Source organism: Ananas comosus, linkage group 1, assembly GCF_001540865.1.
Source record: "Ananas comosus cultivar F153 linkage group 1, ASM154086v1, whole genome shotgun sequence".
NCBI classification, from domain to species: Eukaryota; Viridiplantae; Streptophyta; class Magnoliopsida; order Poales; family Bromeliaceae; genus Ananas; species Ananas comosus.
In genome coordinates this window covers 7,825,535-7,851,581 of record NC_033621.1, presented here as the reverse complement: position 1 = coordinate 7,851,581, position 26,047 = coordinate 7,825,535, and the positions used below count along the sequence as shown (strand labels likewise).

The following is a 26,047-nucleotide window of genomic DNA, read 5'->3' as shown; positions in this document are numbered from 1 at the left end:
CATTTGACTTGTATGGCTTTCAGCCTTACTTGAACGCATGGATATCTTGCTCAAACTTAAAAGCACGACTTGTTTCAAAGTAGAAATTTGGTTAAAGACCATGTCAGAAGGATGAAAATACGTAGCCAACTGCACAACATATGCAACCTCAAGATCATTTTTCTCAGAAGATAAACAAATCACTTAGCGGATGATTAGTGTGTTACATAGTGCCGGAACTACCTCTCCTCAAGATTTTGCGACAGCTACATAATTTGTTCAGAAACTTTCGGGAATGATCGATCACCGATAACAAGGATAATGATGAAGCATATCAAGACATCAGCAAAAGAGCACCAAAGCTGAAGCAGGACTTGCTAAGAAAAAACTGACATGCTTGAGCATATTTACATAACCCAATCTTACTCTTTCAACTTAAAACTTCTATCCTCTATAAATGGACTAACCTTGGCCAATACAATGTTATCTTTTAAAAAACAAGAATGGAAACCAAAACATGAAGGCATATTTTACACACTGAAGTAGAAATATCTTGATGGCCTGATGGTAAAAAAAAGGAGAAGAGAAAGAATCCATAGCTGTACCAATTTGATAAAATAAGCGACGATCCTTCTTATGCAACTAACTCCATATCAACAACCACGGGAAGAAGAGTCGGAGCTGGAAGAAGCCCAGAGTGATCTGTTCATGAATGGGTGCTGGAGAAGTTGAGATGCAGAAGGTCTATCATCTGGATTGACTTTGACACATTGGCTTATGAAATCACGGGCATCTGGTGACAAGAAGTCGGGGATTGGAGGTTGTTCTCCCCGGCCAATCTGGAAGAAGGCATGGGTCTGCAATATAATTTCAGGCATTAAATGAACAATTTTAAAAGACATTATTTGTGCATTGGGAATAGCACAGGGGTAAAAATAGCATGAAAATCAAATGCTATCAGTAGCAAATGCTATATTTAAGAGGAAAGATGATGCAGAGAGAAGCAACGAGGCCGAGCGAGGCTGCGTTATGGAGCAATGCAGCATAATAAGCGAGAAGCAGGGGAATACAGCAGTCCCCATAATAGATTGCTGAATTCATTCATACTACAGCATATACATAGAATTGAAAAGGGTTTAATCCAAGCCACTGATGGGTTAAGTCACACGATCCTGGCCGCCCATTATGTTAGCTGAATTAACGGCCAAAAACCTGCACTACTTGTTTTTCTCTTATCTCCTAGTATGCCATTGTAAGTAGTATAAGTAGCAGATTAGGGTTCTTGTAAGGTGGCTTGGAATATTAGTACAATTCTTCTCTTTCCTTTCCACCCTTTCTCTCCCCCTCTGCCCGTCTCTCCTTCTCCCTCGTCTCTGTACAATCATGCGGAATGCACTAGAATTCACCCTGAATTCTTTGTTGCTTCTACCTTGAATTGGGCAGTAAGTGCATCAGCAATGGCATCACTGGTATCAGAGCAGGTCGAACCTCAACCATCTTGTTCCACTGGCATGGAAACATGGTCGCAAGAGCTGAAGGAGTTGCTACAAACAATTGATCAAGGACGCCACCAGCCGCCAGGAGGAATCAATTCAAGAGAGCAGAGAGCAACAAGTGAGAGACATGGAGGAGGCCCGCCAGATGTTTGTTAGTTTGCAAGCTTCCTTCTCAACAGAAGTTGATTCTAATTCCTCCCCTTCTTCCCAAATTGAAGGTAATCCTTCTGCTAAACTACAACTTTTGACAAGATTCACTAAGCTGAGGTTCCACTTTAATGGGCAAGAGCAAAAAGGGTGGCTGTATGGATGCAAGCAATTCTTTGAGATCAATGGAACACCTGAAGATTCAAAGGTTAAGATATCTGCTATCCACTTAGAAGGGAGAGCCTTGCAATGGCATCAAGTTTTCATGAAGTCTAGACTAACCAGATCACTTATACACTTGTGCTCCAGAGGCCTTTTATACCCCAATGTTTCTACACCTACTGTAAGCATTACTGCTGGAATACTCGAGATCTGTTAGCTGAAACTCAGAAGATGCTACCATACAGATCCCATGACCTTATAGATATCCATGTTATCAAAAGAATGAGATCGAGAAAATTGCATAAGATCTGTTAGCTTGGGAAGTATTACGCCTAGCGCTTGTCCTTATTCCTCTCCTATGGTATTAGTGAAAAAGAAGGATGGCTCTTGCAGAATGTACAGTGAAAGATAGGTTTCCAATGCCATCGGTCGATGAATTAATTGACGAATTGCATGGATCAACACATTACTCTACAGAACCGCCCCAACCACACTAAAAACAGATCTCTCCCTGTTCTCCCCTCAACCAGTCAGTTTTGGCCGGCCCCTCCCTCCACCTTCGCCGCCGCCCCACCCTCCCACCCCCAGCGCCAGAGGCTGATCCTACTCCAATGTTTCTACAACAACTGCAAGCATTACTGCTGGAATACTCAAGATCTGTTAGCTGAAATCAGAAGCTGCTACATACAGATCCCATGACCACATAAATCACATTGAAGGTACTAATACCATAAATGTAAGGCCGTATAGATATCCATCTTATCAAAAGAATGAGATCAAGGAAATTGTACAAGATCAGTTAGCTCAGGGAGTAATTAGGCCTAGAACTACTTATTCCTTTCGAGTGGTATTAATGAAAAAGGGTGGCTTGGAGAATCTGCATTGATTACAGGGCCTTAAATAAGTGCACCGTGAAAGAAAAGTTAGCAATACCATTACTCCAAGAGAGAAAAGTTTCCTTTTAAGTGCACCATGAAAGAAAAGTTTCCAATACCATTTGTGGATGAATTAATTGATGAATTGCATGGATCAACACATTACTCGAAGAGAAAGAACACTGAAACCTAAGGCAAAAAAATTTCACCATTAAAAACAGATCTCTCCCTCCTCCCCCAACCCGTCATCTCCTTTTGACTGGTAGGTGTGGCTTATTCAGAGGTTTGCTGTACCCATTGGAAAGCATTTCTGTATTTCTCACCCCTATCTTTTTAGGTGATTTGGGCAGGTATGTTCAGGATGCCGCGTGAGACCGTGGATAGTTAGTGTCATATAGATAACCTTCACGGGAATTGTGAACTAGTTTATTATGCATCACATATTGTAGTAAACTCGATTAATTTGTCGTTACGTTATGTTAAATTGTGATAGATGTTTAAATGATGTATTTGAAGATTTGTAAGACAGTTTGATTTATGTGGTCTCTACTTCCGTTATTCAGTTGAATGTTGTTTTAATGTCAGCATGTTGAGTAGGTGTAGTCTTTAATACCGTTGTCATGTTGCTATGATATAGATTGTGTATACCTGTTGCTTTGTACCCTAACGTCGTGCACCGCCAGTGAAAAGCTCTGTCCTTGTGGCAAATCTATTTGTGCTCCGAGTAGGTTTTCAAATGAGCTTCTGCTGTGTTTTCAAAAGACACTCGGAGCGTGACAACACCTAAATTCTAATTGATGAAAGATTGCATCTCTATATATTGCTTGCTATTTTACAGGTATAGAAGGCCTCCAGCATGCAAGAGGGCTAAATCTCAAAGCAAAAAGTGTGGCCATGTGAGTAGTCCAACATTTAAGAAGAAGATCGACATTTTCTCTTTGACACTGAAATTGCAACACATTCTTTTCATGTCAAAGGAGTGTAAGTAGCAGCAAAATAGGGATGCATTTACTCACCCACTCCATATTAGGATAAGGAATTTGCCGAGTTAACATCTCCAGAACAGTACAACCCAGGCTCCATATATCAGCTGCAGTCCCATATGTTGTCCTTGGATTGACAACCTAATAATGAAATAGTTTGTTCAGAAAGAACAGAACAGTGCAGAGTCCTGACAATATTCTGACTATAGTTGAAAGGTAATATAAAAAGTAGGGATAACTTCAAAAACCCCCCGTGGTTTCGCACTTTCTCATTTTAGTACCTTGTGGTTTAAAGTGTATCAATTTGCCCCCCCTGTGGTTTTGTTTTTATCTTTTTTACAGTTATTTTCTTAATATTTCGTTAAATTATATACAAAAAACTTCAGATACTCATCTAGATTTACCGAATATTTATTTTAGTACCCTTTAATTTTAATTTTGTCACTGATTTAAGAAAAAAAAAAAAAAAAATTGATAAAACAAAAAAGAGAAAAACGAAACCACAAGGGGCAAATTGATACACTTTAAACCACAGAGTACTAAAGTGAGAAAGTGCGAAACCACAGGGCGGGTTTTTGAAGTTTTGCCTAAAAAGTAACCATCATAAAGCAATTTGAAAATAATTAAATACATGATAAAGACAATTAAAAGAGCTGACGGGTAGCATTGATGGTACATGCAAAGCTAAATATACGACATATCTAGGAATTTTTAAAAGAAAACACTACTCGCTAATTATTTGCAACACAAAAAGTTAAATGAAAACTTCCCAGTAGCAAGCTAAACATACATCACAAATACATACTGCTTTAACCTTCTATTAGAATAAGTGATTCATTAAAATATAATTAAAGGATAAAGTAACCTTGTAAGAAATATAAAAGTAAGAAAACATATATCAACAAACTATGTGAAAAAGCCATCAATGAGGGATAGCGTAGATGATACTTTATCCACAGTTCTAAAAGCAACCATAAGTTAAGATTTCCTAATAAAAAAGAATTATCCTATGGATATACCTAGTAGATGTTTAAGTAAAAGATTAATTGCGCTGATGGCCTCAACCTTTGCACCCTTTTTCACTTTGGTCGCCAATCTTGTTCTTTTTTGCAATCAAATTTCCAACCTTTTGATTTTATTGCCATTAGGTCCCAGTCGTTAAAACGGGTGCTAGAATTAATAGAATATTCCACATCAGCACCATGCCACCACTAGGGCTGGCAAATGAGCGAGCCAGCTCTCGTTCGGCTCGAAATAAATAGCCCGAGCTTTGGAAAAGAAAAAAAAAAGCTCGAAATTCAATTTCAAGCCCGAGCTGGGTATTACTCGGCTCGGCGTGCGAATTAGCTCGAAAAGCTCGAATAATATATATATATATATATATGATATAGTATATATAGTATATATAGCCGAGTACGTCTGTTGTTACCTAAAAAGAGCACGGAGGTCGTCGCGCGCTAAAGGCGTTTTCGAGATGAACGGAGCTTCGCAACTCGACGATCGACGCGAGTGAGAGCGTGATCTAGCAGTATTTAAGAACTATCTAGGAAAATATTTTTTGCGATTTTTTCGGTGAGTCATTTACCTAGCTAATCGAAAGGTTCAAAATCAACACACTCTTTAATGGTTGATGTATACCGTTTTGCAAGTTTAACAGTGTACAAGATTCATCAGATGAATTTGATAGAAAATTCTTTATACTATTTACAGCAAGATCAATATCTTCTGATCGAAAAGTTTAATGCTATATCACCACTTATTTGTGAATTTTTTATTTTCAGCAGCGTTGATTTGAACCCTTTCGAATCGCTTAGTAAAGATATCGAAAAATCGCAAGAAAGTTATTTTTAGGACTACTTCAATAACGCTAGATTCAAGTCTAACCGAGCCGATCGTCGATTCGGAAGCTCCATCATCCGAAGAACGGCTTAGGAGCAGCGCGAGGGGCCATACCGTACTCCTAATAGCACACCCAAAGAGCCTACTATATGATATATATAATATATATATATATATATATATATATATATATATATATAATATTTAAGTATATGTAGATTGAATGTGTAATCAAGTTTAGTTAAAATTTAGCCAATGTTGCTGGCCCATAAAAACAAACCCAATATGCCAACAAAAGGGCAAAATTATACTAAATTTACACTCTCCCTCTCTTTCTTTCACAAAGCCCTAAATTCCTAATCTCTCGCTCTCTCTCTCTCTCTCTCTCTTTTTCTTTGTCTTTCACCCTATGCGGCCAAACCTGAAGCCCCCTAAGTCACTAAGTAACAGCACACACCCACCATTGCCTATCTTGCCATTAATTGTGTACTTGAGAAAATATACAAAATATTTCTATGATAAACAATTATTGTTTATACAAAATTTTGATATTAGTTATATATGATTGAATAGTTTAATCCAATATTTGTCTATATAATTTATTCATTTTGTGACCGCATAGATGAAAAAAAATAATATGGAGATTAAAGGCGGAAAAGAAGACATGCGAAGTTGAAAAGATTAGATATTCAACTCATAAGTTATTTTTCTTCATATTATAATACCGTATTTCATATAATTATTTTGTATTTTGAACTATTAGATATATTTTTGTATCAAATTATAAATAATGTTCTATACAGATTAAACTATTGATCGTACGATGTTGAGAATTTCAAGCGGCTCGTTTAGGGCTCGACTCGAAATTAGGCTCGCTCGAGCTCAGCTCAAATTAATTTCAAGCCGAGCTTGAGCCTAATTTAGGCTCGAAATTAATTTCAAGCCGAATTTGAGCTGAGGTAAGCTCGCTCAGGCTCGGCTCGTTTCCACCCCTAGTCACCACCACGGAAGCGTTGTGTCAACGCCAGCTAATTATACCATTTAAATTAATTCAAGCTTACATGTTAAATTCAAAGTTTAAATTCAAATTACATTTTGAATTAAATTTTAAATTTAAAGCTCAAATTTTAATTATAAATTTTGAATTCAAATTCTATTTTTGAATTTAAATTTTAAATTTAAATTTCATTTTGGGTTCAAATTTCAAATTTAAATTTTGATTTTGCATTCAAATTTAAATCCTAATTCAATTTTGAATTCAAATTCAAATTATGTATTTAATTTTAAATTCAAAATCACATTTTGAATTCCAATTCTAAATTTAATTCAAACTTTGATTGACTTTCAACTTGAAAATGCGAATTTGAATACGAAGTTCAAATTTTAAATTCAAAATCAGATTTTGATTTAAAATATCAATTTAGATTCACATTTAGATTTTGAATTCAAATTTTCAAATTGAAATTTAAATTCTAATTGAGTTCAAAATTTGAAATGCAATAAAGATTGTGAATTTAAATTTAAAATTCAAATTCTAATTTCGAATACAAATTCAAATCAAAATCATAGTTTTCAGTTTGAAATCAAAATTCAGATTCAATTTCAAAGTCAAATTCAAAATTTGAATTCTATTTCAAATTTTTAATTTAGTTTTAAATCAAAATTGTAGCTTTAAATTAAATTCAAATTTCTAATTTCAAATTATTAGTCTAAAATTAACCTTTTTTAATTCAGAAACTGTATTGTGATTTTTTAGGATCAAAGTGAAAAGGGTGCAAAGTTTGGGGACGAAAATTGGCCTCCAAAGAAAAGCCATGTAGGCGCTTACCTGGTGTTGACGTGGCAATTCTATTAATTTTAACACCCATTTTAACGGCTCGAACCTAATTCCAATGGAATCAAAAGATTGGGGGGCTTGATTGCAAAAAAGGAGGTTGGAGACCAAAGTGAATAAGGATGGAAAAGTTGGGGACCAATAGTTCAATTAACGCTTAAATAAAAGAAAGTCCTTCCTAATTTTTGTTTTGATAAAATGTAAAACAAATTACTTATGGTGTTGCAACACTAAATAAAAGGGTAAAACTACAAAGGTCCTCCTTTGCCTAATCATCTTTCGTCACCTACAAACCTCTCCTCCACATTTCTACCTCCGTCACAACATCCTCCAGTCATCCTCCACCACGTCCTACCATCCCAGCTTCCACCGCCACCGCCTTCTCTGCCCTATCGTTCTGCTCCACCACAAACACCATCACTCCACATAGTTCTCCACAGCCGCCACCAATACGACCTCCATTGCCACTTTTACCGCCTTCTTCTCTTTTCTCCACATTGATTCATGGCCTAGGTTTTAGTTAGATTAGTTTAGGAAATGAGTAGACAATTGGAAAGAAAGATTGAGGAAGAAGGCAATTTTGGTACTCCAAAATTGTTAAATCTACGACAAAACCCCAATGAAAGATTGATAAAGAGGGTTAGGTAATCACGACATAAAGATAGAGGGGATTTCCTTTATGCTTTGACTGTGACGAGAGATATAGCAACTTCCGATATTTCAAGAGGTTTTTGGCCTTTTCTTTCAACCTATTCCTTTCGTAATGGCCCCGTCAAATGGGCCTCTCACCCAACTACCGTCAATATGGCACATCCTTACATCATGTGCTCCGCTTTCCCCTTAGCTCACCATACTTGCCTAAAATGATACTTGTTAGGATCCATTAACTAAGAAAGTAGATAAATGTTATGTCCAAACTAGGCTACTAGCACAAGCAATTTATCAAGCCTTGACTTACATGGCCCAAAATATTTAAGCCTAAGTTACCACTACATGTATGTCATATTTTTGTATACAAAATCTTGCCCCTATACTATCCAATTAGGACTATTACAGCTGAGCAAACTCCCTCCTTCAACCCCTCCGACGTGCTCATCGCAGTGTTTAAAAGAGCCCAAGGCACACCTAGGCGCAAAGGGCTGTTGGAGCCTAGGCGCAAGGCGCAGGCGCGCGCCCGAGAGAGGTCAGGCGCACACTTTCATAGAATTTTGAAATAAGTAAATAACCAAGAAGTGTCTTACTATACTTTCTAATAATTATTAAGTAGCACTAAATATACTCTATAAAATCATATTATCACAATAAATATTCTATGATTACCCAAATTATCACGTTTCCAAAAGAAAAAAAAATTAAGAAAAGAAAACAAGCCAAACAACATATATGATAATTTTGAAAAAGAAAATAACATAGATAAAAGTAAAGAACAAATTATCTTTTTTATCTCCAAATAAAGGCCAACATAAAGGTAACTATTAATTCACAAACATATAGAAAATTTTGATGTGAAAAGCATATAATTTATAAGCACAAGATCATAAAAAGTTGTATGCATAAAAGTTTAAAGTTTCAAGCCAAAAATCATTAAAAAAGCATCATGATCATGTGAAAGCAGTGATTAAAAAAGCACGCCTTAATATAGAGGGAGAGGCGAGTTGAGTTGAAAAAGCAGAGAGGGATAGCCGAAGGCAACCGGAGGTGATGGACGAGCGAGAAAGGATCGGTACGGGCAGAGAGGGAGAGGGAGCGGACCAGCGAGAGAAAAGAGAGCAGACTCGGCGAGAGAGATGGAGCGGATAGATGTTTAGGGTTTAGAACTTTAGATTAGATTGGTTTTGGGTTTATTTTACATGTTTTAAACCTATTAGACCAATAAATATAGGATCCAAACCCATTAAAGCATATATTTTTAGATCCAAACCTAGTAGGATCAAATATATATTAGGTGCGCCTTTCTTGCGCCTAGAGATGTCAACGGGTCGGATTCGGGGCGGATTTTTAAAACCCTAACCCGAACCCGACTCCAAACCCGAGACCCGAACCCGAACCCGAACCTGAACACGAACCCGAACCCGAACCCGACGGATTTTAAAAATCCATATCCAAACCCGAACCCGACCAAAAATCTGAAACCCGAACCCAAACCCGAACCCGAAAATTTAAACCCGAAACAATTATTTCTTTTTTCAATATTTCAAAATATATTATATTAAATCTAAATTTTTAAAATACAAATTCAAATATAACATCAAATTTATATATATATATATATATATATATATATATATATATATATATATATATATATATATATATATAATACAAAATAAATTCAGATTCGGGTCGGGTTCGAGTCGGGTACAATCAAAATTCATATCCGTCAGGTTTCTATCTTTGATATCCATATTCGAATCCATATCCATATCCATCGGATATATCCGTTTCATTCGGGTTCGGGTTCGGATAAAATTTCGGGTATCCATACCCATTGACATCCCTACTTGCGCCTTGCGCCTTGCCCTAGGCGCGTGCCTAGGCGCGCGCCTAAGGTGCGCTTTTTCAATCACTGGCTCATCGTCAATAAACACATGTACATGTCTTGTAATAACACACGCTATGTGAATTCTCAAATGCATAAAGACCACCACTTGCAATATTCCCGTCCTACTTCCTTTGTCGTATTGATGGTAGTACAGCCTTGACCACGCAACGCAAAATGCGGAAGCCCAAGTTACCGGTACAGGTATGCTAGTTCTCATTTCCCCAATCATCTTTCCTAGACAACTTGATGTGAGATAAGTTGGGTGCAACAATATAATCACCTCAAAGATAAAATTAATAGGAAACAAAAGTGAATAAATGTTAATAATAGCAAAGCACAAGTGCACAACTACAACTTTTAGGGTTGCAATGTAATCTACTTGAAACTAGTAATACAAATTTGTATGTGAATGGAGATTAAGACAAGTTCTTTGCACTATAAATGGGAATGTAGAAAACTATTTCTGTCGTAAATGATCATTAGGTCGTTTGGTTCACAATAAATAGGAGAACACAAAAAAATTGCAACGAAATGTTGTAACCAATTTCTGTCTAGGCAAAGCCAAAAAACATTTACCACGGCTTGAAAGAAGCAAAAAAATAATAAAACATTTACCACGGCTTGCAAAAATAAGCCAAATGTTGTAACCAATTTCTGTCTAGGCAAAGCCAAAAAACATTTACTACGGCTTGAAAGAAGCAAAAGAAATAATAAAACAAAAATCCCCCGTGAATGGCTTGCATGATGTACTGCGAACTCATGAACGATTCAACAGATGAATGGAGTAATTGAAGGCCATTTTTTTTATGCCTTATTAGCTAACTCTACTTAGGATCTTGTTCCTCCACCATCCATCAATCTCATTGACTACAAGTAAGCACACAAGGTCAAGTAGAAGACAGATGATTCTCTTGAGCATCTCAAAGCTCAACTTGTGGCTCAGGACAACAAACAGCAATAGGGCATTGATTTCAATGAGACGTTTTCTCTGGTCCTCAAGCAACTATTATTCGTATTGTTCTTTCAATTGCTTTCTCCTCTAGGTGGCCACTTCGATAGCTTATGTGAAGAATGCATTTCTTCATGGCGCCCTCTCTGAGGAGGTTTATATGGAACAATCGCCTGGCTCTGTGCACCCTTCTCTTCCTCATCATATTTGTCGCCTAAGGAAAGCAATCCATGAACTCAAGCAAGCACCTCAAGCTTTGTTTCAGCATTTTACTTTCTTTCTTTCTGAGATTGATTTCATTAGAAGTACTGCCGATTCCTCGATGTTTATTTGTCGTTCGTCCACTAGTACTCTTATCCTTCTCTCATATGTTGATAATATTATTGTCACTAAAAGTTGTAGCGGCTTTTTATAGGCATTTTACAACGAGAGTTTGCAGTGGAGGACTTAAGGCCACTACATTATTTTTTGAGCATTGAAGTCACCCACTCGCCCTCTAGTCTTTATCTGATTCAACAGAAATATACACATCAACTGCTTGAGCGTCATGGCTTTCTTACTAGTAGCCGATTTCCACTCCGCTCTCTCAAACCACTCATCTCTCGTCTCATGAAGGGCGTTGTAAGGAAGTGAATTCTCGAAATACGAGAGTTGGACTTCGATTAAAATCGACTGATTGTCGATTGGATACGCTTCGAAAAGGCCGAAGGCATCAGAAACCCAAAAAGTGCGTTGTAGCGGACCAGTGAGAGCAAGCTGTGCAAAATCTACACAATTGCATAATTGCTCTCGAGGACCGGTCCCTGGTGGGACAGACCGGTTCCCGTAAGCTTAGAGAGTGACAGAAAATCCTCTACGCACAAGTTTTGCTCTCGGGGACTGGTCTGTCCCTACCGGTCCCCGTACCCGAAAATGCCCAGGGCTGGGCTGTGCATAACTTACAAAGTGGAGGGGGTTTTTGGTAATTGTGCATTATAAGAGTGCTTGGGGGTCATCCTTCTCCCTCAGTCTCTTATTTCCTCAACCCTAAACCTAAAACTTCCCTCTTTCTCTCTAAGATCTCTTTCTCTTTCTCTAGAAGGTGAAGAAGAGAAGGGTTTTGGTGGAGAAGCAAGCAAGGAGAAGGGTTTTCATCATCTTCTTCTTCCTCTTCACCATTGGAGCTAGCTTTTGGAGGTAAGCTTGAAGCTCAACCATGGTAGATTTTTAGGGTTTAGATCTTTAAGCTCTAGAATGGTTTAAATGGAACTCTAGCATGCTAAAGAGATGCTTTATGCATGAGTTTGGAGATTTAGAGTTGGATTCTTGCATGATTGCAAGCTAGGGCTCCGAAATAGGGTTTTGCCTTATAGTATGATTTGATCTAAATTGATCATGCATAAAGCTAATTGATAGGCTTTCTGACGCATAGGCGAAGTCGGTTCGGCAATCCGTCGATCTGGTGCAAAGTTATCGGCAAAGAGGACCTTCCGAGCTTTCTGCCTGGGAGGCCAAGACGACGTCGTAAAATCACCGAATCGCATTCCTAGAGTCGTGACAACGCCAGAAGGTGGGTGGTGTCATCCCGAAGCAACCGGGCTCCTCTTTATGTCTTAGTGCATTGAGAATCTTGCATCTCTTCATGTATGCATTGTAGAATAGAATGTGCATTGCCATTTCCTTATGCTTTTCTAAATGATATCATAGTGTGAATTGAATGCTTGATATAGTGGATAGATAAGGATTAGGTCGCGACATTGAATCCTATAGTGCTGAAATAAGAGATGGACTCGATGGTTGATACAGACATAACGAGTGGCATATAAATAACAATGACAACAGAACGAGTGGCATATAACTTAGCGCAAAGTGACACTTGACATGTGAACTTAGGGATAGGCGGATTCCCTAGAGATGAGTCATTGAACAAAAACTTAGTGTAGTTAACCACTTGCATATGGACACTGGGATAGGTGGATTCCCGAGTAACTGTTAGCCCTAGTGGATAGGATATCCTCGAGTTGAGAGGATTGGATCATACTCACTGTCTATTGAGCTTGTGGTGGTCGCTCCACACAAGCGTGCGCTCCGGAGTTTGTCACACGAGGGATAGCCTTATAGGGTCCCGGGGATAGCCTTATGGGGTCCCGCAGACGGTCTCGGGTTTGTTGAGCGAGTTGAGTCTCCTTATCTTACGAGATGCATGCGAGTCGTGGGCGAACCTCAGAGTTGGCCAAGGATTGGTTACGCCAAGAGATTTAATGAACAAGTAAATAGCATTACTTCTTGGACATAGTGGCATGTTAGTTGATTACCTATCACATTATGCATGTATACATTGTATATGATTCGGGCATAGTAGCATAGCTTTCTTACTATGTCGTTACTGTTTTCACATATCTATCTATCTATCTGCTTGTGCCCACTTGGACCTAGTGAGGAGATCGGCGGAGTCGGCGGCCGAGCCCACTGAGAACTATGGATAATAGTTCTCACCCTACTTTGTTGCAGGGCCGAGTACGAGCGCTCCGGGCGAGGATCGCGGTAAGGGCTTAGCGCCCTAGCATTAGTAGCTCTCCTGCTGCATTAGAGATACCTATATATATGAGAGTAGATGATGTATAGGTTGTGAGATGCCTTTTGGAGGGATGTGAATGAACTTATACCTATATTTTGGATGAAACAAAATGTAAACTGTGGATGAATGTCATGTAATAGATAGAATTTTCTCTCTATGCACTTGTATGTATACTTGTGTTACTTGATCTTGTTGTTAAGCACTTGTAGTGCTTCTATTGTCGTTGTATGGATTATGAATGTAATGAATTGTTCCTGGGCGAATTCTTGCGCATGATCTCGTGGTTGAGCCTTGGGCGGACAGGGGAGGTGCTATCCGTTCGGCATTTGTTCGACGCGCCCGAACCGGACCAAATGGGTAGCGGTCTCGGGGCGTGACAGGTGTCCTCTTGAAGATCCCCACACCTATTATCAGATGGTTGGTGCTTTACAATACCTTACCTTCACGAGGCCAGATATCTCGCATACTGCTAATATAGTTGCTTAGTATGTCCATACGCCTCGCGAGCTACACACGCAAGCTGTTAAACGCTTTCTCCATTATATGCGAGAGAGACTATCCTATCACGTTTCTATCTCCCATGCGAAAATCCTTCACTTGTTCCCTTCTCTGATGCTAATTAGGCTGGTTGCGTAGATACACGCCGGTCACTTCGAAGTATTGCATATTTCTTGGACCTAATCTTATCTCGTGGTCAATTAAGAAGCAACCTTATTTCCCATTCTAATTTTGAAGCGGAGTATCACTCTATGGCCTACACATTTGCCGAGACAGTTTGGATCCATCGACTACTTCCTGACCTTGGTGTCTCCTTACGGCTCTATTTGCATCTATTGTGACAATCTTAGCACCTACGTATCTTGTCGCAAATCCTATTTCACATGCTCATACGAAGTACATCGAACTTGATCCTCACTTTTTGAGAGAGAGTTCAATCGGGTGACTTGGATTTAATCCATATCTCTTCTAATAAGTTGCCTGGCATCTTCGCCCCTATCCACTTCTCGGTTTTCAACTTTGCGGACCAATCATCACATTCGTGCCAAGGATGCTCAGCTTGCGGGGGGGTGCTAGGATATATTTAGTATGTTACGATATATGTTACGATGCATATAGTATTGTATATTATTGTCCATTTATAGTGTAGGGGTTATATGATATTTTGGTTGTATTATTGCGGAGACAAGTTGCCTTGTATACACATCTTGTACTATTTATATTCATTAATGAAACCCTAGAGGGTCAAGCTCTTTGCCCTTCTTTAAGAGAAAACAAATTGCAGACAAACAGAAAAACAAAAGAATTTCGAATTCTATCATAGACAATTTTCATCGTAAACAATACAGACCATAGATTATTAACAAAAAACTAAACATAAGCTTAACAAATCTCATAGTTAGGTCAAAGTTAGCTCCAAAAGAATTGAAAGAGTAAAACCATCTTTCTCAACTACACTTATGGGCTTCCTTTGCAAATATTAAACAAAGCATGGTTTTAAAAGCCTATATCTGCGAAAAGCGTTTTTTATCATTACATCTTTCGCTAACAGAATATTCACAGAATAATGGTATTATTAAGGACGATAAAGGCATCTATGAGTGCCCATAATGAAAGGCATTTTCCAAAAAATACTTCAAAGCATGGTGATACAATTTCCTTCATTTTTTTTTTTTTTACTTGAAAGTTAATAAATGCAATCATTTTATTTCTTTTTATCAATGAGCCACTTTGGAAAAGCAATGCAGAAGGAAAAGAAAGTTAGTTTTACACACTATATAGAAATATATTGTTGATGCAGCAACAATCATCATGCAGAAGGACACTTTACCTCGGGCGCCATCCAATAGACACTCCCTTTGCACGATTTTAGATTATTGATCTTGTCAATCTGAATTGAGAAAAGGAAAGCAATGGAACTGTCGCATAAATTACAAGCTATGGTACATTTTCCATGTGTAGTAACTAAAAGAAATCAAACGAACCTCCTTAGCAAGTCCAAAATCAGCAAGTTTTACAGATCCATTCACATGAACTAGTATATTGGCACATTTGATATCTCTGTATAGCAAACAAATAATGTTATTACCGATTGATCACATGGATAATATGAACTATGCATCAACAAAGTATTAATTAGTGAAACAGTAAAACGGAGTGTCTAATCTTGCGAACAAGAATGACTGCAATAGCTAATGCAAATACTGTTTCTTCCTTTGTGGTTGCATTGTTTTGGATAAATCTAACTTCATTGTGTTATGGCTCGGTGTCTATTAGTCTGATAACTTGACCTAGACCTAGTTTTAAGTCATATAACATTTAAATTTCTGTGTGTACTGTGGGGCCCAGCAGCAGGAATACCAATACCAATACCCATATTGAATCAATAAAACTATAAAACTTGTGTAACCTTGTGAACAAGAATGACTACAAAAGCTACGGTGAAAACATTTTCTTTTGCGGCTGTATGCATATGCATATATAAAATTTCAATTTGCTATAGTTCATTATCTACTAGTTTGATAGCTTAAGAGAATATCATGCCATATCACACTTACTTTAATCTTCTACTGTGTTGCTATGCTGTAACTGAGCAACAGGAATATAACTGGCCATATTGACACACTGTGAACTTGTTTGGCCCACTTAGAGATTCTACAAAGGTGTTGTTTAAGTAAAGCTATTCAAAGAAGCCCTAAGAACTGCTTGTTAAACTTCCCAAACATTCAACTTGAAGCTTCCGCTTTTCAAGTTGAAAAGCCAATTTCATATTCTTGCTCTAATTAGAAGCTCTAAACCTCTGTTTCATTGAGACCCAACATCCAGTTCTTAATGGCCAAATGACTATTCTTGTACTAGAACTAGCTTTAATACAATGCCAATGATAAAATAAGTGATATATATTTGTTATTCTTTTAGTGGTTTCAGGCCATCCTTCTCTTTTTGCTAATACTACTCAATGGCAACAATTTTACGCATAAATTCGAGATCATCTATTGCTGGCAATAGAGCAATACAATTATAATAACGATTATTATCGCCAAAATCTAACAACTGAACAAATACAAAATGGCCATGCGGACATAGTAGCTGAATCACCTGTGGACCACACTTCGCTCATGCAGATATACCAATCCATTGAGAATCTGCCTAGTATAAGCAGAGACTTGTGTGTCTCGCAGATGATACTTTTGGTACAAGGATGCAAGAGAGCCTTGTGTAACAAGTTCAAGGAAGATGAAAAGCTTTGTTTCTTCCTGCAATCCAATTCATAAAATAAGAAATAGCATATAGAAAGTAAGCACAGAGAGGCACTAGCACTATTTAGAAGTTTCTACATATATAGCTCTGCAAAACCATTAATACCTACATAACCATGTAAATCTGGATTTCAACAAGTCTCCCAAAGTGCAATTTTATAGAAAAATAACCTATCCTAAGGAAGGGGCATGCAATTCATGGAAGTTGGTTTTCTATTACCTTTTTACAGATAGGAGCATTCTTTCAAGTATCAGGGTATACAGGTAATAAATCAAGTTTATAAACAACATTTTAAATTCAGATCTTTGCATGAATGCTAATGTAAATAGACAAACTAAATATTTCCCTACTGAAGAGACCAAGATGTCGTACCAACAAGGGGATTTTAGATTACTAGTGAACATAAACCTTGTATGAAAAGCATAGCTACAACTCGCAGTAATAAACGGAAAGGATCATCAGCATTAGAATTGAACTTTTTTATGGCATCGTGTTAGCAAGTTAACTAGACTGATTAAGCACAAAGTTAAACAAGTTGAATTGTAAGAAATACCTTGTCAGTTCCATAATATTGAACTATATTTTCATGCTCAAACTGACTTAAGAGCGCAACCTCCTGAAAAGATTATGTAGCAGTTAGAAGTAAGCAGAGCACACAAAGCAGAAACTTTTGGACTTTCCATTGAAATAATGAATTAGAAAAGCACCAAACTAGATTGAGAAAAATTAAGCTACATGCTATGAATATGATGGATAAGACACTGAAAGTAAAAGAACAAGATATGGCATTAATCACCTGCTCAAGTTGAAGAATACATTGTTGAGCATTGGTTCCTTGGTCAATTAGAGATACTTCTTTAACAGCAAAAAAAACACCCTCGCTGCAAGATATCAAAAATAAGCAACATACATACAAAGTAATAAGTATTAATCATTGCCTAATCAATGCCTAAGCTAATACAAGAGTGCTACAGAAACAAGAGAAAAATAGTCCATTATAGGCGGTTAAGCAGATGATTATTTTCATTTCCAAATATAAGCAATTAATTTATGCATGTGCGCCCACATCAAGTAGATCTGCTGTTGTACTGAATATACTGACAAATTGTGTATGAAATCTTCGGATTTAACCTTGTTAAGTAAGATGACTGTCTCACTGTATACATACATCCATATGTACACATATACATTACTTCTAAGAAGAGTCATGTCTAATGGCGGTGCCTAAGGAGCACCGCAATACATCCGGGCAGAATTTCTTTATGTGGCCACATTTGGACCTGACATGCAATTTACATGCAACATATTATATCACATGCTCAATTAAGTAGAAGAATAGACAAAAAAGAAGAGGCAAGAGTATTTAGAAGCCTGCAAAAAGTTGCTAATGAGTGGTTAATGGAATTTTGCTCAGGTTTGACCTTTGCAAAACATTCATCTACATTTTAATATTTATAAATCTGATGGCACATAAAAATTTTTGGGCCATGAGTAATACTTCTATATTTTAGGCTAAATTACAAATGCCACCTTTCCACTGTATCCCATGCCTCAATTACCCCCGTGAGAAAAAGTTGCATCAAGTCTACCCTGCACTTAACCACTGTCTCAAATAGGCCAAAAAACTTAGAATGATGTTGTAATATAAAACTCTACAACCTAAATCCTTAAGAACCTAAATACAAATGTAGGTTAAAATGAAAAATAAAGACCCAACCCTAAGACTGATTTGGAGCCGGTCTGAATTAGTCAGTCTCTTAGATTCACCTAAAGTTGTTAGGCAGTCGTAAACATCTCCAGTTAAAACTTCTTGATGCAACTTGTCAAGACACAATTGGTCTATATGAAAGCAGTCACGACTCACAATCCAGAATTTTCAACCCAAATTAAAAATAGCCCTTCTTATGGCTGTCCCCTTCAGATATACTAAAGCTATTTCTTTGAAAAATATGGAGTGGGAAATTGGCTATGTTTGGTTTTCTATGTCAAAAGTATCAAATCGAAAACTCATTCTTATTGCAGACCAAGCATCCTTTATTTTATGCATGAGGCCAAAACTACAGTGGAAGAAATAGCAAAAGAAATGTCCCTGTAATCATCATATCTATACCTATACTTTAATCCCCCAAAGAAATGCCACGTGGCTGTGTTTTCTTTACTTTTGGGCTTCACATTGCGAAACCCTCTTCGTCTTCCCTCCACCCATAACGTCTAATTAATGGTCCACCTGCCTTAATCCAACCCTTCGCCTTCCCTCCGCATATAATGTCAAATTAATGGTCCACCCACCTTAACCCAACCTTTGCCTTCCCTCCGTACATAACGTCTAATTAATAGTCCACCCATCTTAACTCTAATCTAAACCGTAAATCGTAGAAACCTACGCAAAAGCCCCCTTCTCTTCTCTATTTTCTCTTCCTCATCCATAGGCTCCGAGGCCAAGATCGAGCACGTGCTGTGGACGGAGGATGAGTTTGCATGCTGCATTACAGAACTTGGCATTGCCATCTTCATCAAATCGAACCTTAGTCCAAATTTCAGGAGCTCTTTTAAAAGATTTACATATTCTTTATATTGTAGTATTGAAATTTCTTAGGTAGTTTTATTCAGTTTTTTCAAGTTCTTTTTATTTGCATGGTATTCGAACTGATGTGTTTGTTGTGTTAAAGGTTTGTTACTTTTTCTTTTTCTATTCTTTGTTTTTTTATATTTTTTTTTAAAAGTAAAATTTTGTATTATATTTGCTATATTAGGTTGTGTTAGATTGTATATCTTTTTGTCTCTTAAAAATTTATTGTATAACTTTTCATATGCTTACTCTTTTCTACTTTCATGACTCTTTTTATTAACTGATATAAGGATGTTTACAATATTAGATTGATATATGATCTAAAAAGGCCTTCATTTTCTTGAAGGGATAAGTATCATAACTTATATAGAAAATGAAGGGATGAATATATAGCTTATACAAAAAAAGTTAAACCCTTTGATTGTTTTGATTTATAAAATGTTAATTTTTATTGAATTTTTTATCTAAATCTCCCCCAAATAGTATGTCACTTTTTGGATAAATAGATTGACATACTTATTATCTTTCTATGAACATTTTGTTACTAATCTTCAGCAGATTAACATACTTTTGCAAGAAGCCAATATGTTTGGACTATTTTGATTTTTAAAATAATAGCAAATTTTTGATATATTAGTTAGATATTAAATTTATTTTAGTAGTATCTATCTGCCGCAACGCGCGGGTTACTACACTAGTTGTGATAAATAAGACGAATAGATTTCAAGAAATTGTTGACATCCTTAAGGAACTTTTACATCTATTAGACTAGTCATTTTTGGCCTATGTTGCACGCATACGGATATGGGATAGGGATATGACATGATACAGAAATTCTAAAGAATATTACGATACAATATGTGGGGTTAGATTCTAAAAAACTTATTTTTTATATAAATTTTCATTTTTTATAACAACATTAACTATTTTTAATGTAATATATTGAAATTCAGCATAATGTACTGAACTTTGCCCAAAGGTGGCTGTGTTGATAAAAGTAGTGCATGATACTATTTGAAAGAGTCTAGAAGAGTTTTGAATGAGTTGTCAAGAGCTAGAAAGAATTGGGATTAATAAAAAAAGAAGAAAAAGAAGAGAATTTCGGTAAAATCCGCTGAACTTCAGTAAAACAGGTGAATTGGAGGCTACAGGTTGCATCTAAAGTAGTTTGGAACACCATTAGTTATGGTCTGGGAGACCTTGGAGGTATTTAGATTGTTTTGGAATTAATTCGGAATGAAAACGGTGCGAATACGGAAGTTTCGGAACAAGATTAGCAAGTGCTGCCGAACTATCAAGTTGAAAACTAGGATGTCGAGTTGAGGAACTAGGGCAGTTGGGAATCGATTTGGATTGAAATGGACTTCAAAACGGAGTTTCGAAGTCACTTGTACAGGGTTTTCCCATGTGCAGTTTCGGAACTAATTATGGAATAGCGGAGCTTGCTCTAAAGAGAGTTGAGGAAAAGCTATTGTCTTTGAGGAACTTTCGAGTACCAGTACTGGGAATTGAGCACCAGTACCCGACAGTAAATTTTAGTATTTGGAGTTTCTGTTTTTGAGGAACTTCCTGAGGAATTTCCAACTACTGGTACTAGTAATGGAGCACGGGTACTCACCTTGTTTCGGGCTAAAACTGCAATGGATTGCAATTTCTCTTATTTGAGGGCTCCAACGGCTATCATTACACCTCTATAAGTAACCCTACAGTCCCAACTCCTTCCCCACTCTCTTCTCCACAAAGAAAATGTCTCTCTCTCTCAAACCCTAATCTCCTCTCCCTAGCAATCTCTCCCCCACCTTGGAGATTTTGAGAGGATTTAAGCTCAAAAGAGCTTTCTCATGGAGGAAGCAAGCTTTGTCCAAACAAGACCAAAGGAGCAAGAAGCTAAGGTGAGTTTCTTGTGATTTAAAGTAAGGATTTGGGGCAAACATGGAAAATAGGTTTTCTTATGACACCTTATGAATTCCATAGTAAGAATTTTGGAAAAATAGCAAGATTTACATGAGTTCTTGAAGAAATTTCATGTAAATAGTGAGTCCAGGGTTAGAAATGGAGGTTTTGTCCCTAAGTGTTTTCGAATGAAATAATCCTTGGAAACCGCAATTGTAAGGTTGAGTAACACACTCAAGAACAAAGATCAGCAGAACTTCGACATTACAATGCCTGATCGCCAACCAAGGTGACTTTGGTGGCATTTTGCACAATTGGACACTGGACTTGGACGATTACACGTAGAACAGAGGTAGGTTGTGCTATCCGAAGTGGTAGACCTCTTTTCATGTCTAACATATCCCCTTTTTGTGAGAACCCCTTATGTGTAATATGATAGCTTTTCATAAAATATGCATGTTCTTACAATTGTATGGTCAATACATCTCTACTCTTCAAAGTAGCTATTATTAGATATGCTTGTATAAGCCATGAAATATTAGATATGCTTGTATAGAAATGAGGGATACTATGATTGGTGAACTTGACAGTAGGTCATGTAGCGACCAAACTCTTGATTGGTGAACCTAACATCATGATGCATAATTATGAACTCATAAACCTATGTTGTGAACCTTGATTGGGTTATGACAATTCTCACATGAGGACCTAGTTGTTGAAACATAGTGCCATCAAACATAGATTGATAACATCAATTGGTCAAGATGATCATTGGACATAGTGTCATTGAACCGAACATTGATTGATCAAGTCAATTCTTGGACAATGGTGTTATCGAACCATGAACCTTAGAGCATGTACATGTGATCGATGCTCGTAGAGGCCATTAGCTTGCTGAGCTTAGCTCGTTGGGGGTCACGACCCCACAAGTCGGTCCCTTTGGAGATATAAACCATAGTGCAGGAGCGCAACGATTCCGACACCGCATGGCCCCGGGTGAGTGGGCGCTCAGAGATTCCGGCGCAACATGCCCTAGGTGAACTCAGTGATTCTAGCTACCTTTAGGACGAGAGTTTTGAGCACTCTTTAGACGAATCAGGCATTCAGTCCTCATCAATTAGGTAAATCGAGTTGGTTAACTAGAATGGTAGGAACTTGATGCATAAGCTGAAATGTATAAACCTATTGAGGTACGATTAATTATTTCTAGAGGCATAGTAATGGTTATTATTTCTTGTTGTTTACTGATAGCATTTCCTTTCTTGCTATTATGGATTTCATTATTATTATTATACTAACCATCTTAATATTATTTTTTTTTAGAGATAGAGAGGCAGCATATTACCCGCTTCATTCATTTTTTAAAAAAATGAACTAAGCCAGAAATCTAAAGCAACTAGGCTTTGAACTTGGGACCTCGGGTAGCAACCTTCTTAATATTATTATGCCTCCTTTAGACCTGGTGGGGCGGAACGCCTTGCTCGGCGGCCTTACCCATTAGGAATTATTCGATCTCACCCCCAATTTGCAGGTCCATGCACTATGGATGCACAAGATAGATAAAAAGGTGTCGCGTGATAGAAAGTTGTCGACTTGACTTTGCTAGAAAGTTGTACCCATGCAAGATGCACTCATAATATTTCTTAGAGAGAAACAAATGTATTATAAAGATCTATTTTGATGCAAAGTTTACTTTTGGAAGATGAAACTTTTACGTGATGTATTTATTAGCGGAAAAATGGTGTAAAAAGCAAAGTTGTAAAGAAAAGAAATTTTACAACAGCAGTTATTTATATGCTCATGAGATGCCTACCACAAAACGCAAATTTTGTGGAATTTAATGTATAGCTTTTGTGGATGCTTTGTGCGGACAGGGCAAACTCTTTCCGTGTGGGGGATCTGTGCGCGGACCCCGATAGGCTTCCGTTATGGTCCCGAGGCATCAAAGCCTAGAAAATTGTCTCCAGGTTGATCTAGAAAACCTTAAGCATAATGAATGACCATAAGGACCTATGGGCATGAAAAAACGCAAACTTATGAATTGTGGCGAAAATGGAATTAATTGGGTTAAGTTTGTTGAGTTATTGGTTCAGTAGCATATTGGAGATCGATCAAAACGGATTGCTTCTTCTCTTCTTCTGATAGTCACGTTGGCTGCAAACAACGTGATGTTGAAGGCTAGGAAGAAGTACCTGCAAGCCTAATTGGGTCGAGATTGTGTGTATCATATAGAGTTCGATCAAATGGTTCTTTTAGGCACTCATGAGTGGTTTCCCTCCGGTTAATCTTAATGGATAATCTTGTGAGATGTATGTCGTGGAGGACTCGGTAGCCCTCTGATGTTTGCGATCTAGATTCCACGAGGGTGTGGAGTCCTCTATTAAGACCGAGATGACAGATCTGCAGAAGCAAGCGTGGGCCTTGACTTGGCGTCAGGGCCAGTAGTTGCGGAGTTTTGGCAATTTTTAATCAAGTGGATATTGATGCTTCAACCTCATCTATAGTGGGTGATGGATGCAAAGCACGACCATGGGTGATGGAAGAGGAAGCCGGACCCATGCGGCAACAACGTAAACTAGGACCGAACTACGAGTCGGTCAATGGGATTGATGATGGTTGGGATACACGAGTTGGAAATGAAGCCGAGTGATAAGGGCTTCTCCCCCCATAGTTCTTCCCTCCACCTAGTAGACTAATAAAGGGGTCAAATTGCCTAGAGCAAGAAACATTAAGCAGCAATTAATAAAGATGAAAGCCCTCGTTCTCCTAGTGTCAAGAGAAGGCTGTGTGGCTTATAGTGATGTGTCGACTTGAATTAATGATTGTGCCGATGAGTATTGTGGCAAAGTTTTGCGGTTATGGTTAGCCCAACCCACACCAATCAAGGAGATTGCACTAAGTGAACAAGATATCACCACAGACAACTGTTTGAAGGGTTGATAGGGCGCCATGACGAAAGGATAGCATTGTATGCCACATGACCCGGAGTTCGGTGAGAAATGATCTACGAAGCTCGCCAGCCATACTACACTAACCATTTGAGGAGAGATGGGATGTACCGGGGCTTCAAAACGCCCTAGTATTGGCCCAAAGTGAAGCAAGATGCTGCTCCCCATGTAGCACATGCCAGGTGTGTCCACAGGGCGAGATTGAGCACCAATGACCTACCAAAAAGTTGCAGTGCCCCATTTATGGTTCGGAGGTAAGATGAAGTGGCGACAGGCCTTCAAATGGGCCTGTCGAGGATAATTCCAATTTTTTAGCGCATATTGCAGACATGTGCACTCTATTATGGAAAGCTACACACTCTGATATGGTTCGTCCATAGAATATTCACAAAACTGTTCAGGAACAATGCTAGTATCTACTATCACTTCATAAACATAAACATGAGAGATTTGAAACATTCAGATATGATTCGACATAAAAAAAGAAAAAATATGTCATTTTAACGAGACAAGCAACCGTTAGTAATTGAGAAACAAAAATAAACTACTATCACTACTTACTCGCTGATTGCTTCATACACAGTCCCAAACGAGCCGCTCCCAAGAAGCGTACCTCGTATCCACGACCTGATCCGCCTCTTGATCAGGCCATTAGGCGAGACAGTGAATGTCGTCTCAGTCGTCGTGCTAGATGCATCATCATCGTTCAACGTGGACAACGAGGACGTCCCCGTGTATCCCTCCGAGGTCTCCCCCACCCTCAGTCCCCTGATCAACTCCTCCTCCCCTTCAACTGTTGCTCCTTCTCCGCTTAGATTTCCAGAATTCCTATTCTCCTCCTCATCCTCGGCCGAATCAAAAGATCTTCTCCTCCCTTCTCCCACCGCACCATCCTTCTCATCCTGGGGAGCAAATAATCTCAGAATATCCCAAGTTGAGCCTACATTCTCGACGGGAGGAAGGGACATCACAGGCGGCAGCGCAAGCACCGAAGGGAATGGAGGGGAAGCAGTCGCTTGGGGAGTGGCAAGGAGGGGCGGCCGGACACCTCTAATTCCACCATCTGCGCCGCCTTCTCTCCTGGGTGAAGGCAAGCAAGAGACCTCAACTGTAGGTTTACTCTCTGACGAAGAAGAAACTCCAGCCTCGGCTTTATCCTCGGACTCATCTTTCAGGTGAGAAAACTCAACATTTACGTTCCGCCGCTGCTGGCACCGGTGGTCTACTTCGGCCTCAACATTGTTCCGTGGGGCGAACGAGGTATCTGCTTGCAGGGCAGAGGGGCCGTCGTCCGTCTGCAGAAGCCGCGGCCGCGGGAGGAGGTCGGAGTTGGATCGGGCCTTGCGGGCCTCCCAAGCGGCGACCGGGATAGCGAAGTCGTCGGGTCCAGACAGCCCAAGGGTGCGGCAGAGGAGGTCGACCTCGCCCTCGATGCTGCCGCCGATGCGGAAGCTGGTCTGGTTGGAGTAGAAAGCCGAAGTGGAGGAGGAGGAGGAGGAGGAGGGGACGAGGTCCAGCGACCGGGTGGCGCGGAGGCCGACCGGTTCGCCCGAGGAGAACGACGACGACGAGGACGACGACGACGACGACAGCCAGCAAGGCGCGCCGCCGCCCGCGGCCTCGTAGTCGACGTGCTTCGCCGCGTTGCGCCGCTCCAGCCGCGGCGCCCGGCCCTGCTGCTGCTGCTGCTGCTGCTGCTGCTTGGAGCTCATCTCGCGGCTCCTCGACCGCAGGACGCCGCCGTCTTTACGGCCCAGCAGGAACATCGAACGCCGAAGAAAGAAAACCCATAAAAAGAGGAATAGGGTCAAAGATAACCAAAAGGGTGGTTTTTGATTTGAGGGGTCGTGTATTAGTAGCTCAGGCCCCTCAGAGAGAGTAGTGAGAAAGGGGCTGAATATGAAAACAGCTGGAAAGGAAGCGAATTGCAATGGTTAAGGTTCCTCGCGAAGAGAAAGAGAGAAGGGAAAAAAAAACCTTGGGAGGATTACAGGGAGTGGGCCTTTGAGTTTGACG

The 26,047-nt window shown here is 38.9% G+C and overlaps 1 protein-coding gene across 3 annotated transcripts; it reads right to left on the bottom strand.

Moving 5' to 3' along the window:
* On the bottom strand, window positions 322-26,047 carry LOC109714086 (mitogen-activated protein kinase kinase kinase 1-like). Of its 3 annotated transcripts, XM_020238512.1 has the most exons (8): window positions 24,593-26,044; window positions 17,418-17,502; window positions 17,175-17,237; window positions 16,460-16,617; window positions 15,346-15,421; window positions 15,192-15,251; window positions 3,676-3,783; window positions 322-836 (listed from the first exon to the last, which is right to left on the bottom strand). In XM_020238512.1, the coding sequence occupies exons 1-8, from the start codon at window positions 25,795-25,797 to the stop codon at window positions 633-635; spliced, it is 1,959 nt and encodes a 652-aa protein (XP_020094101.1). In that variant the 5' UTR covers window positions 25,798-26,044; the 3' UTR covers window positions 322-632. The 3 variants fall into 3 exon arrangements, with proteins under 3 accessions (XP_020094101.1, XP_020094110.1, XP_020094117.1); XM_020238521.1 differs by lacking the exon at window positions 3,676-3,783 and having other exon boundaries at window positions 24,593-26,046; XM_020238528.1 differs by lacking the exons at window positions 15,192-15,251; window positions 15,346-15,421 and having other exon boundaries at window positions 24,593-26,047.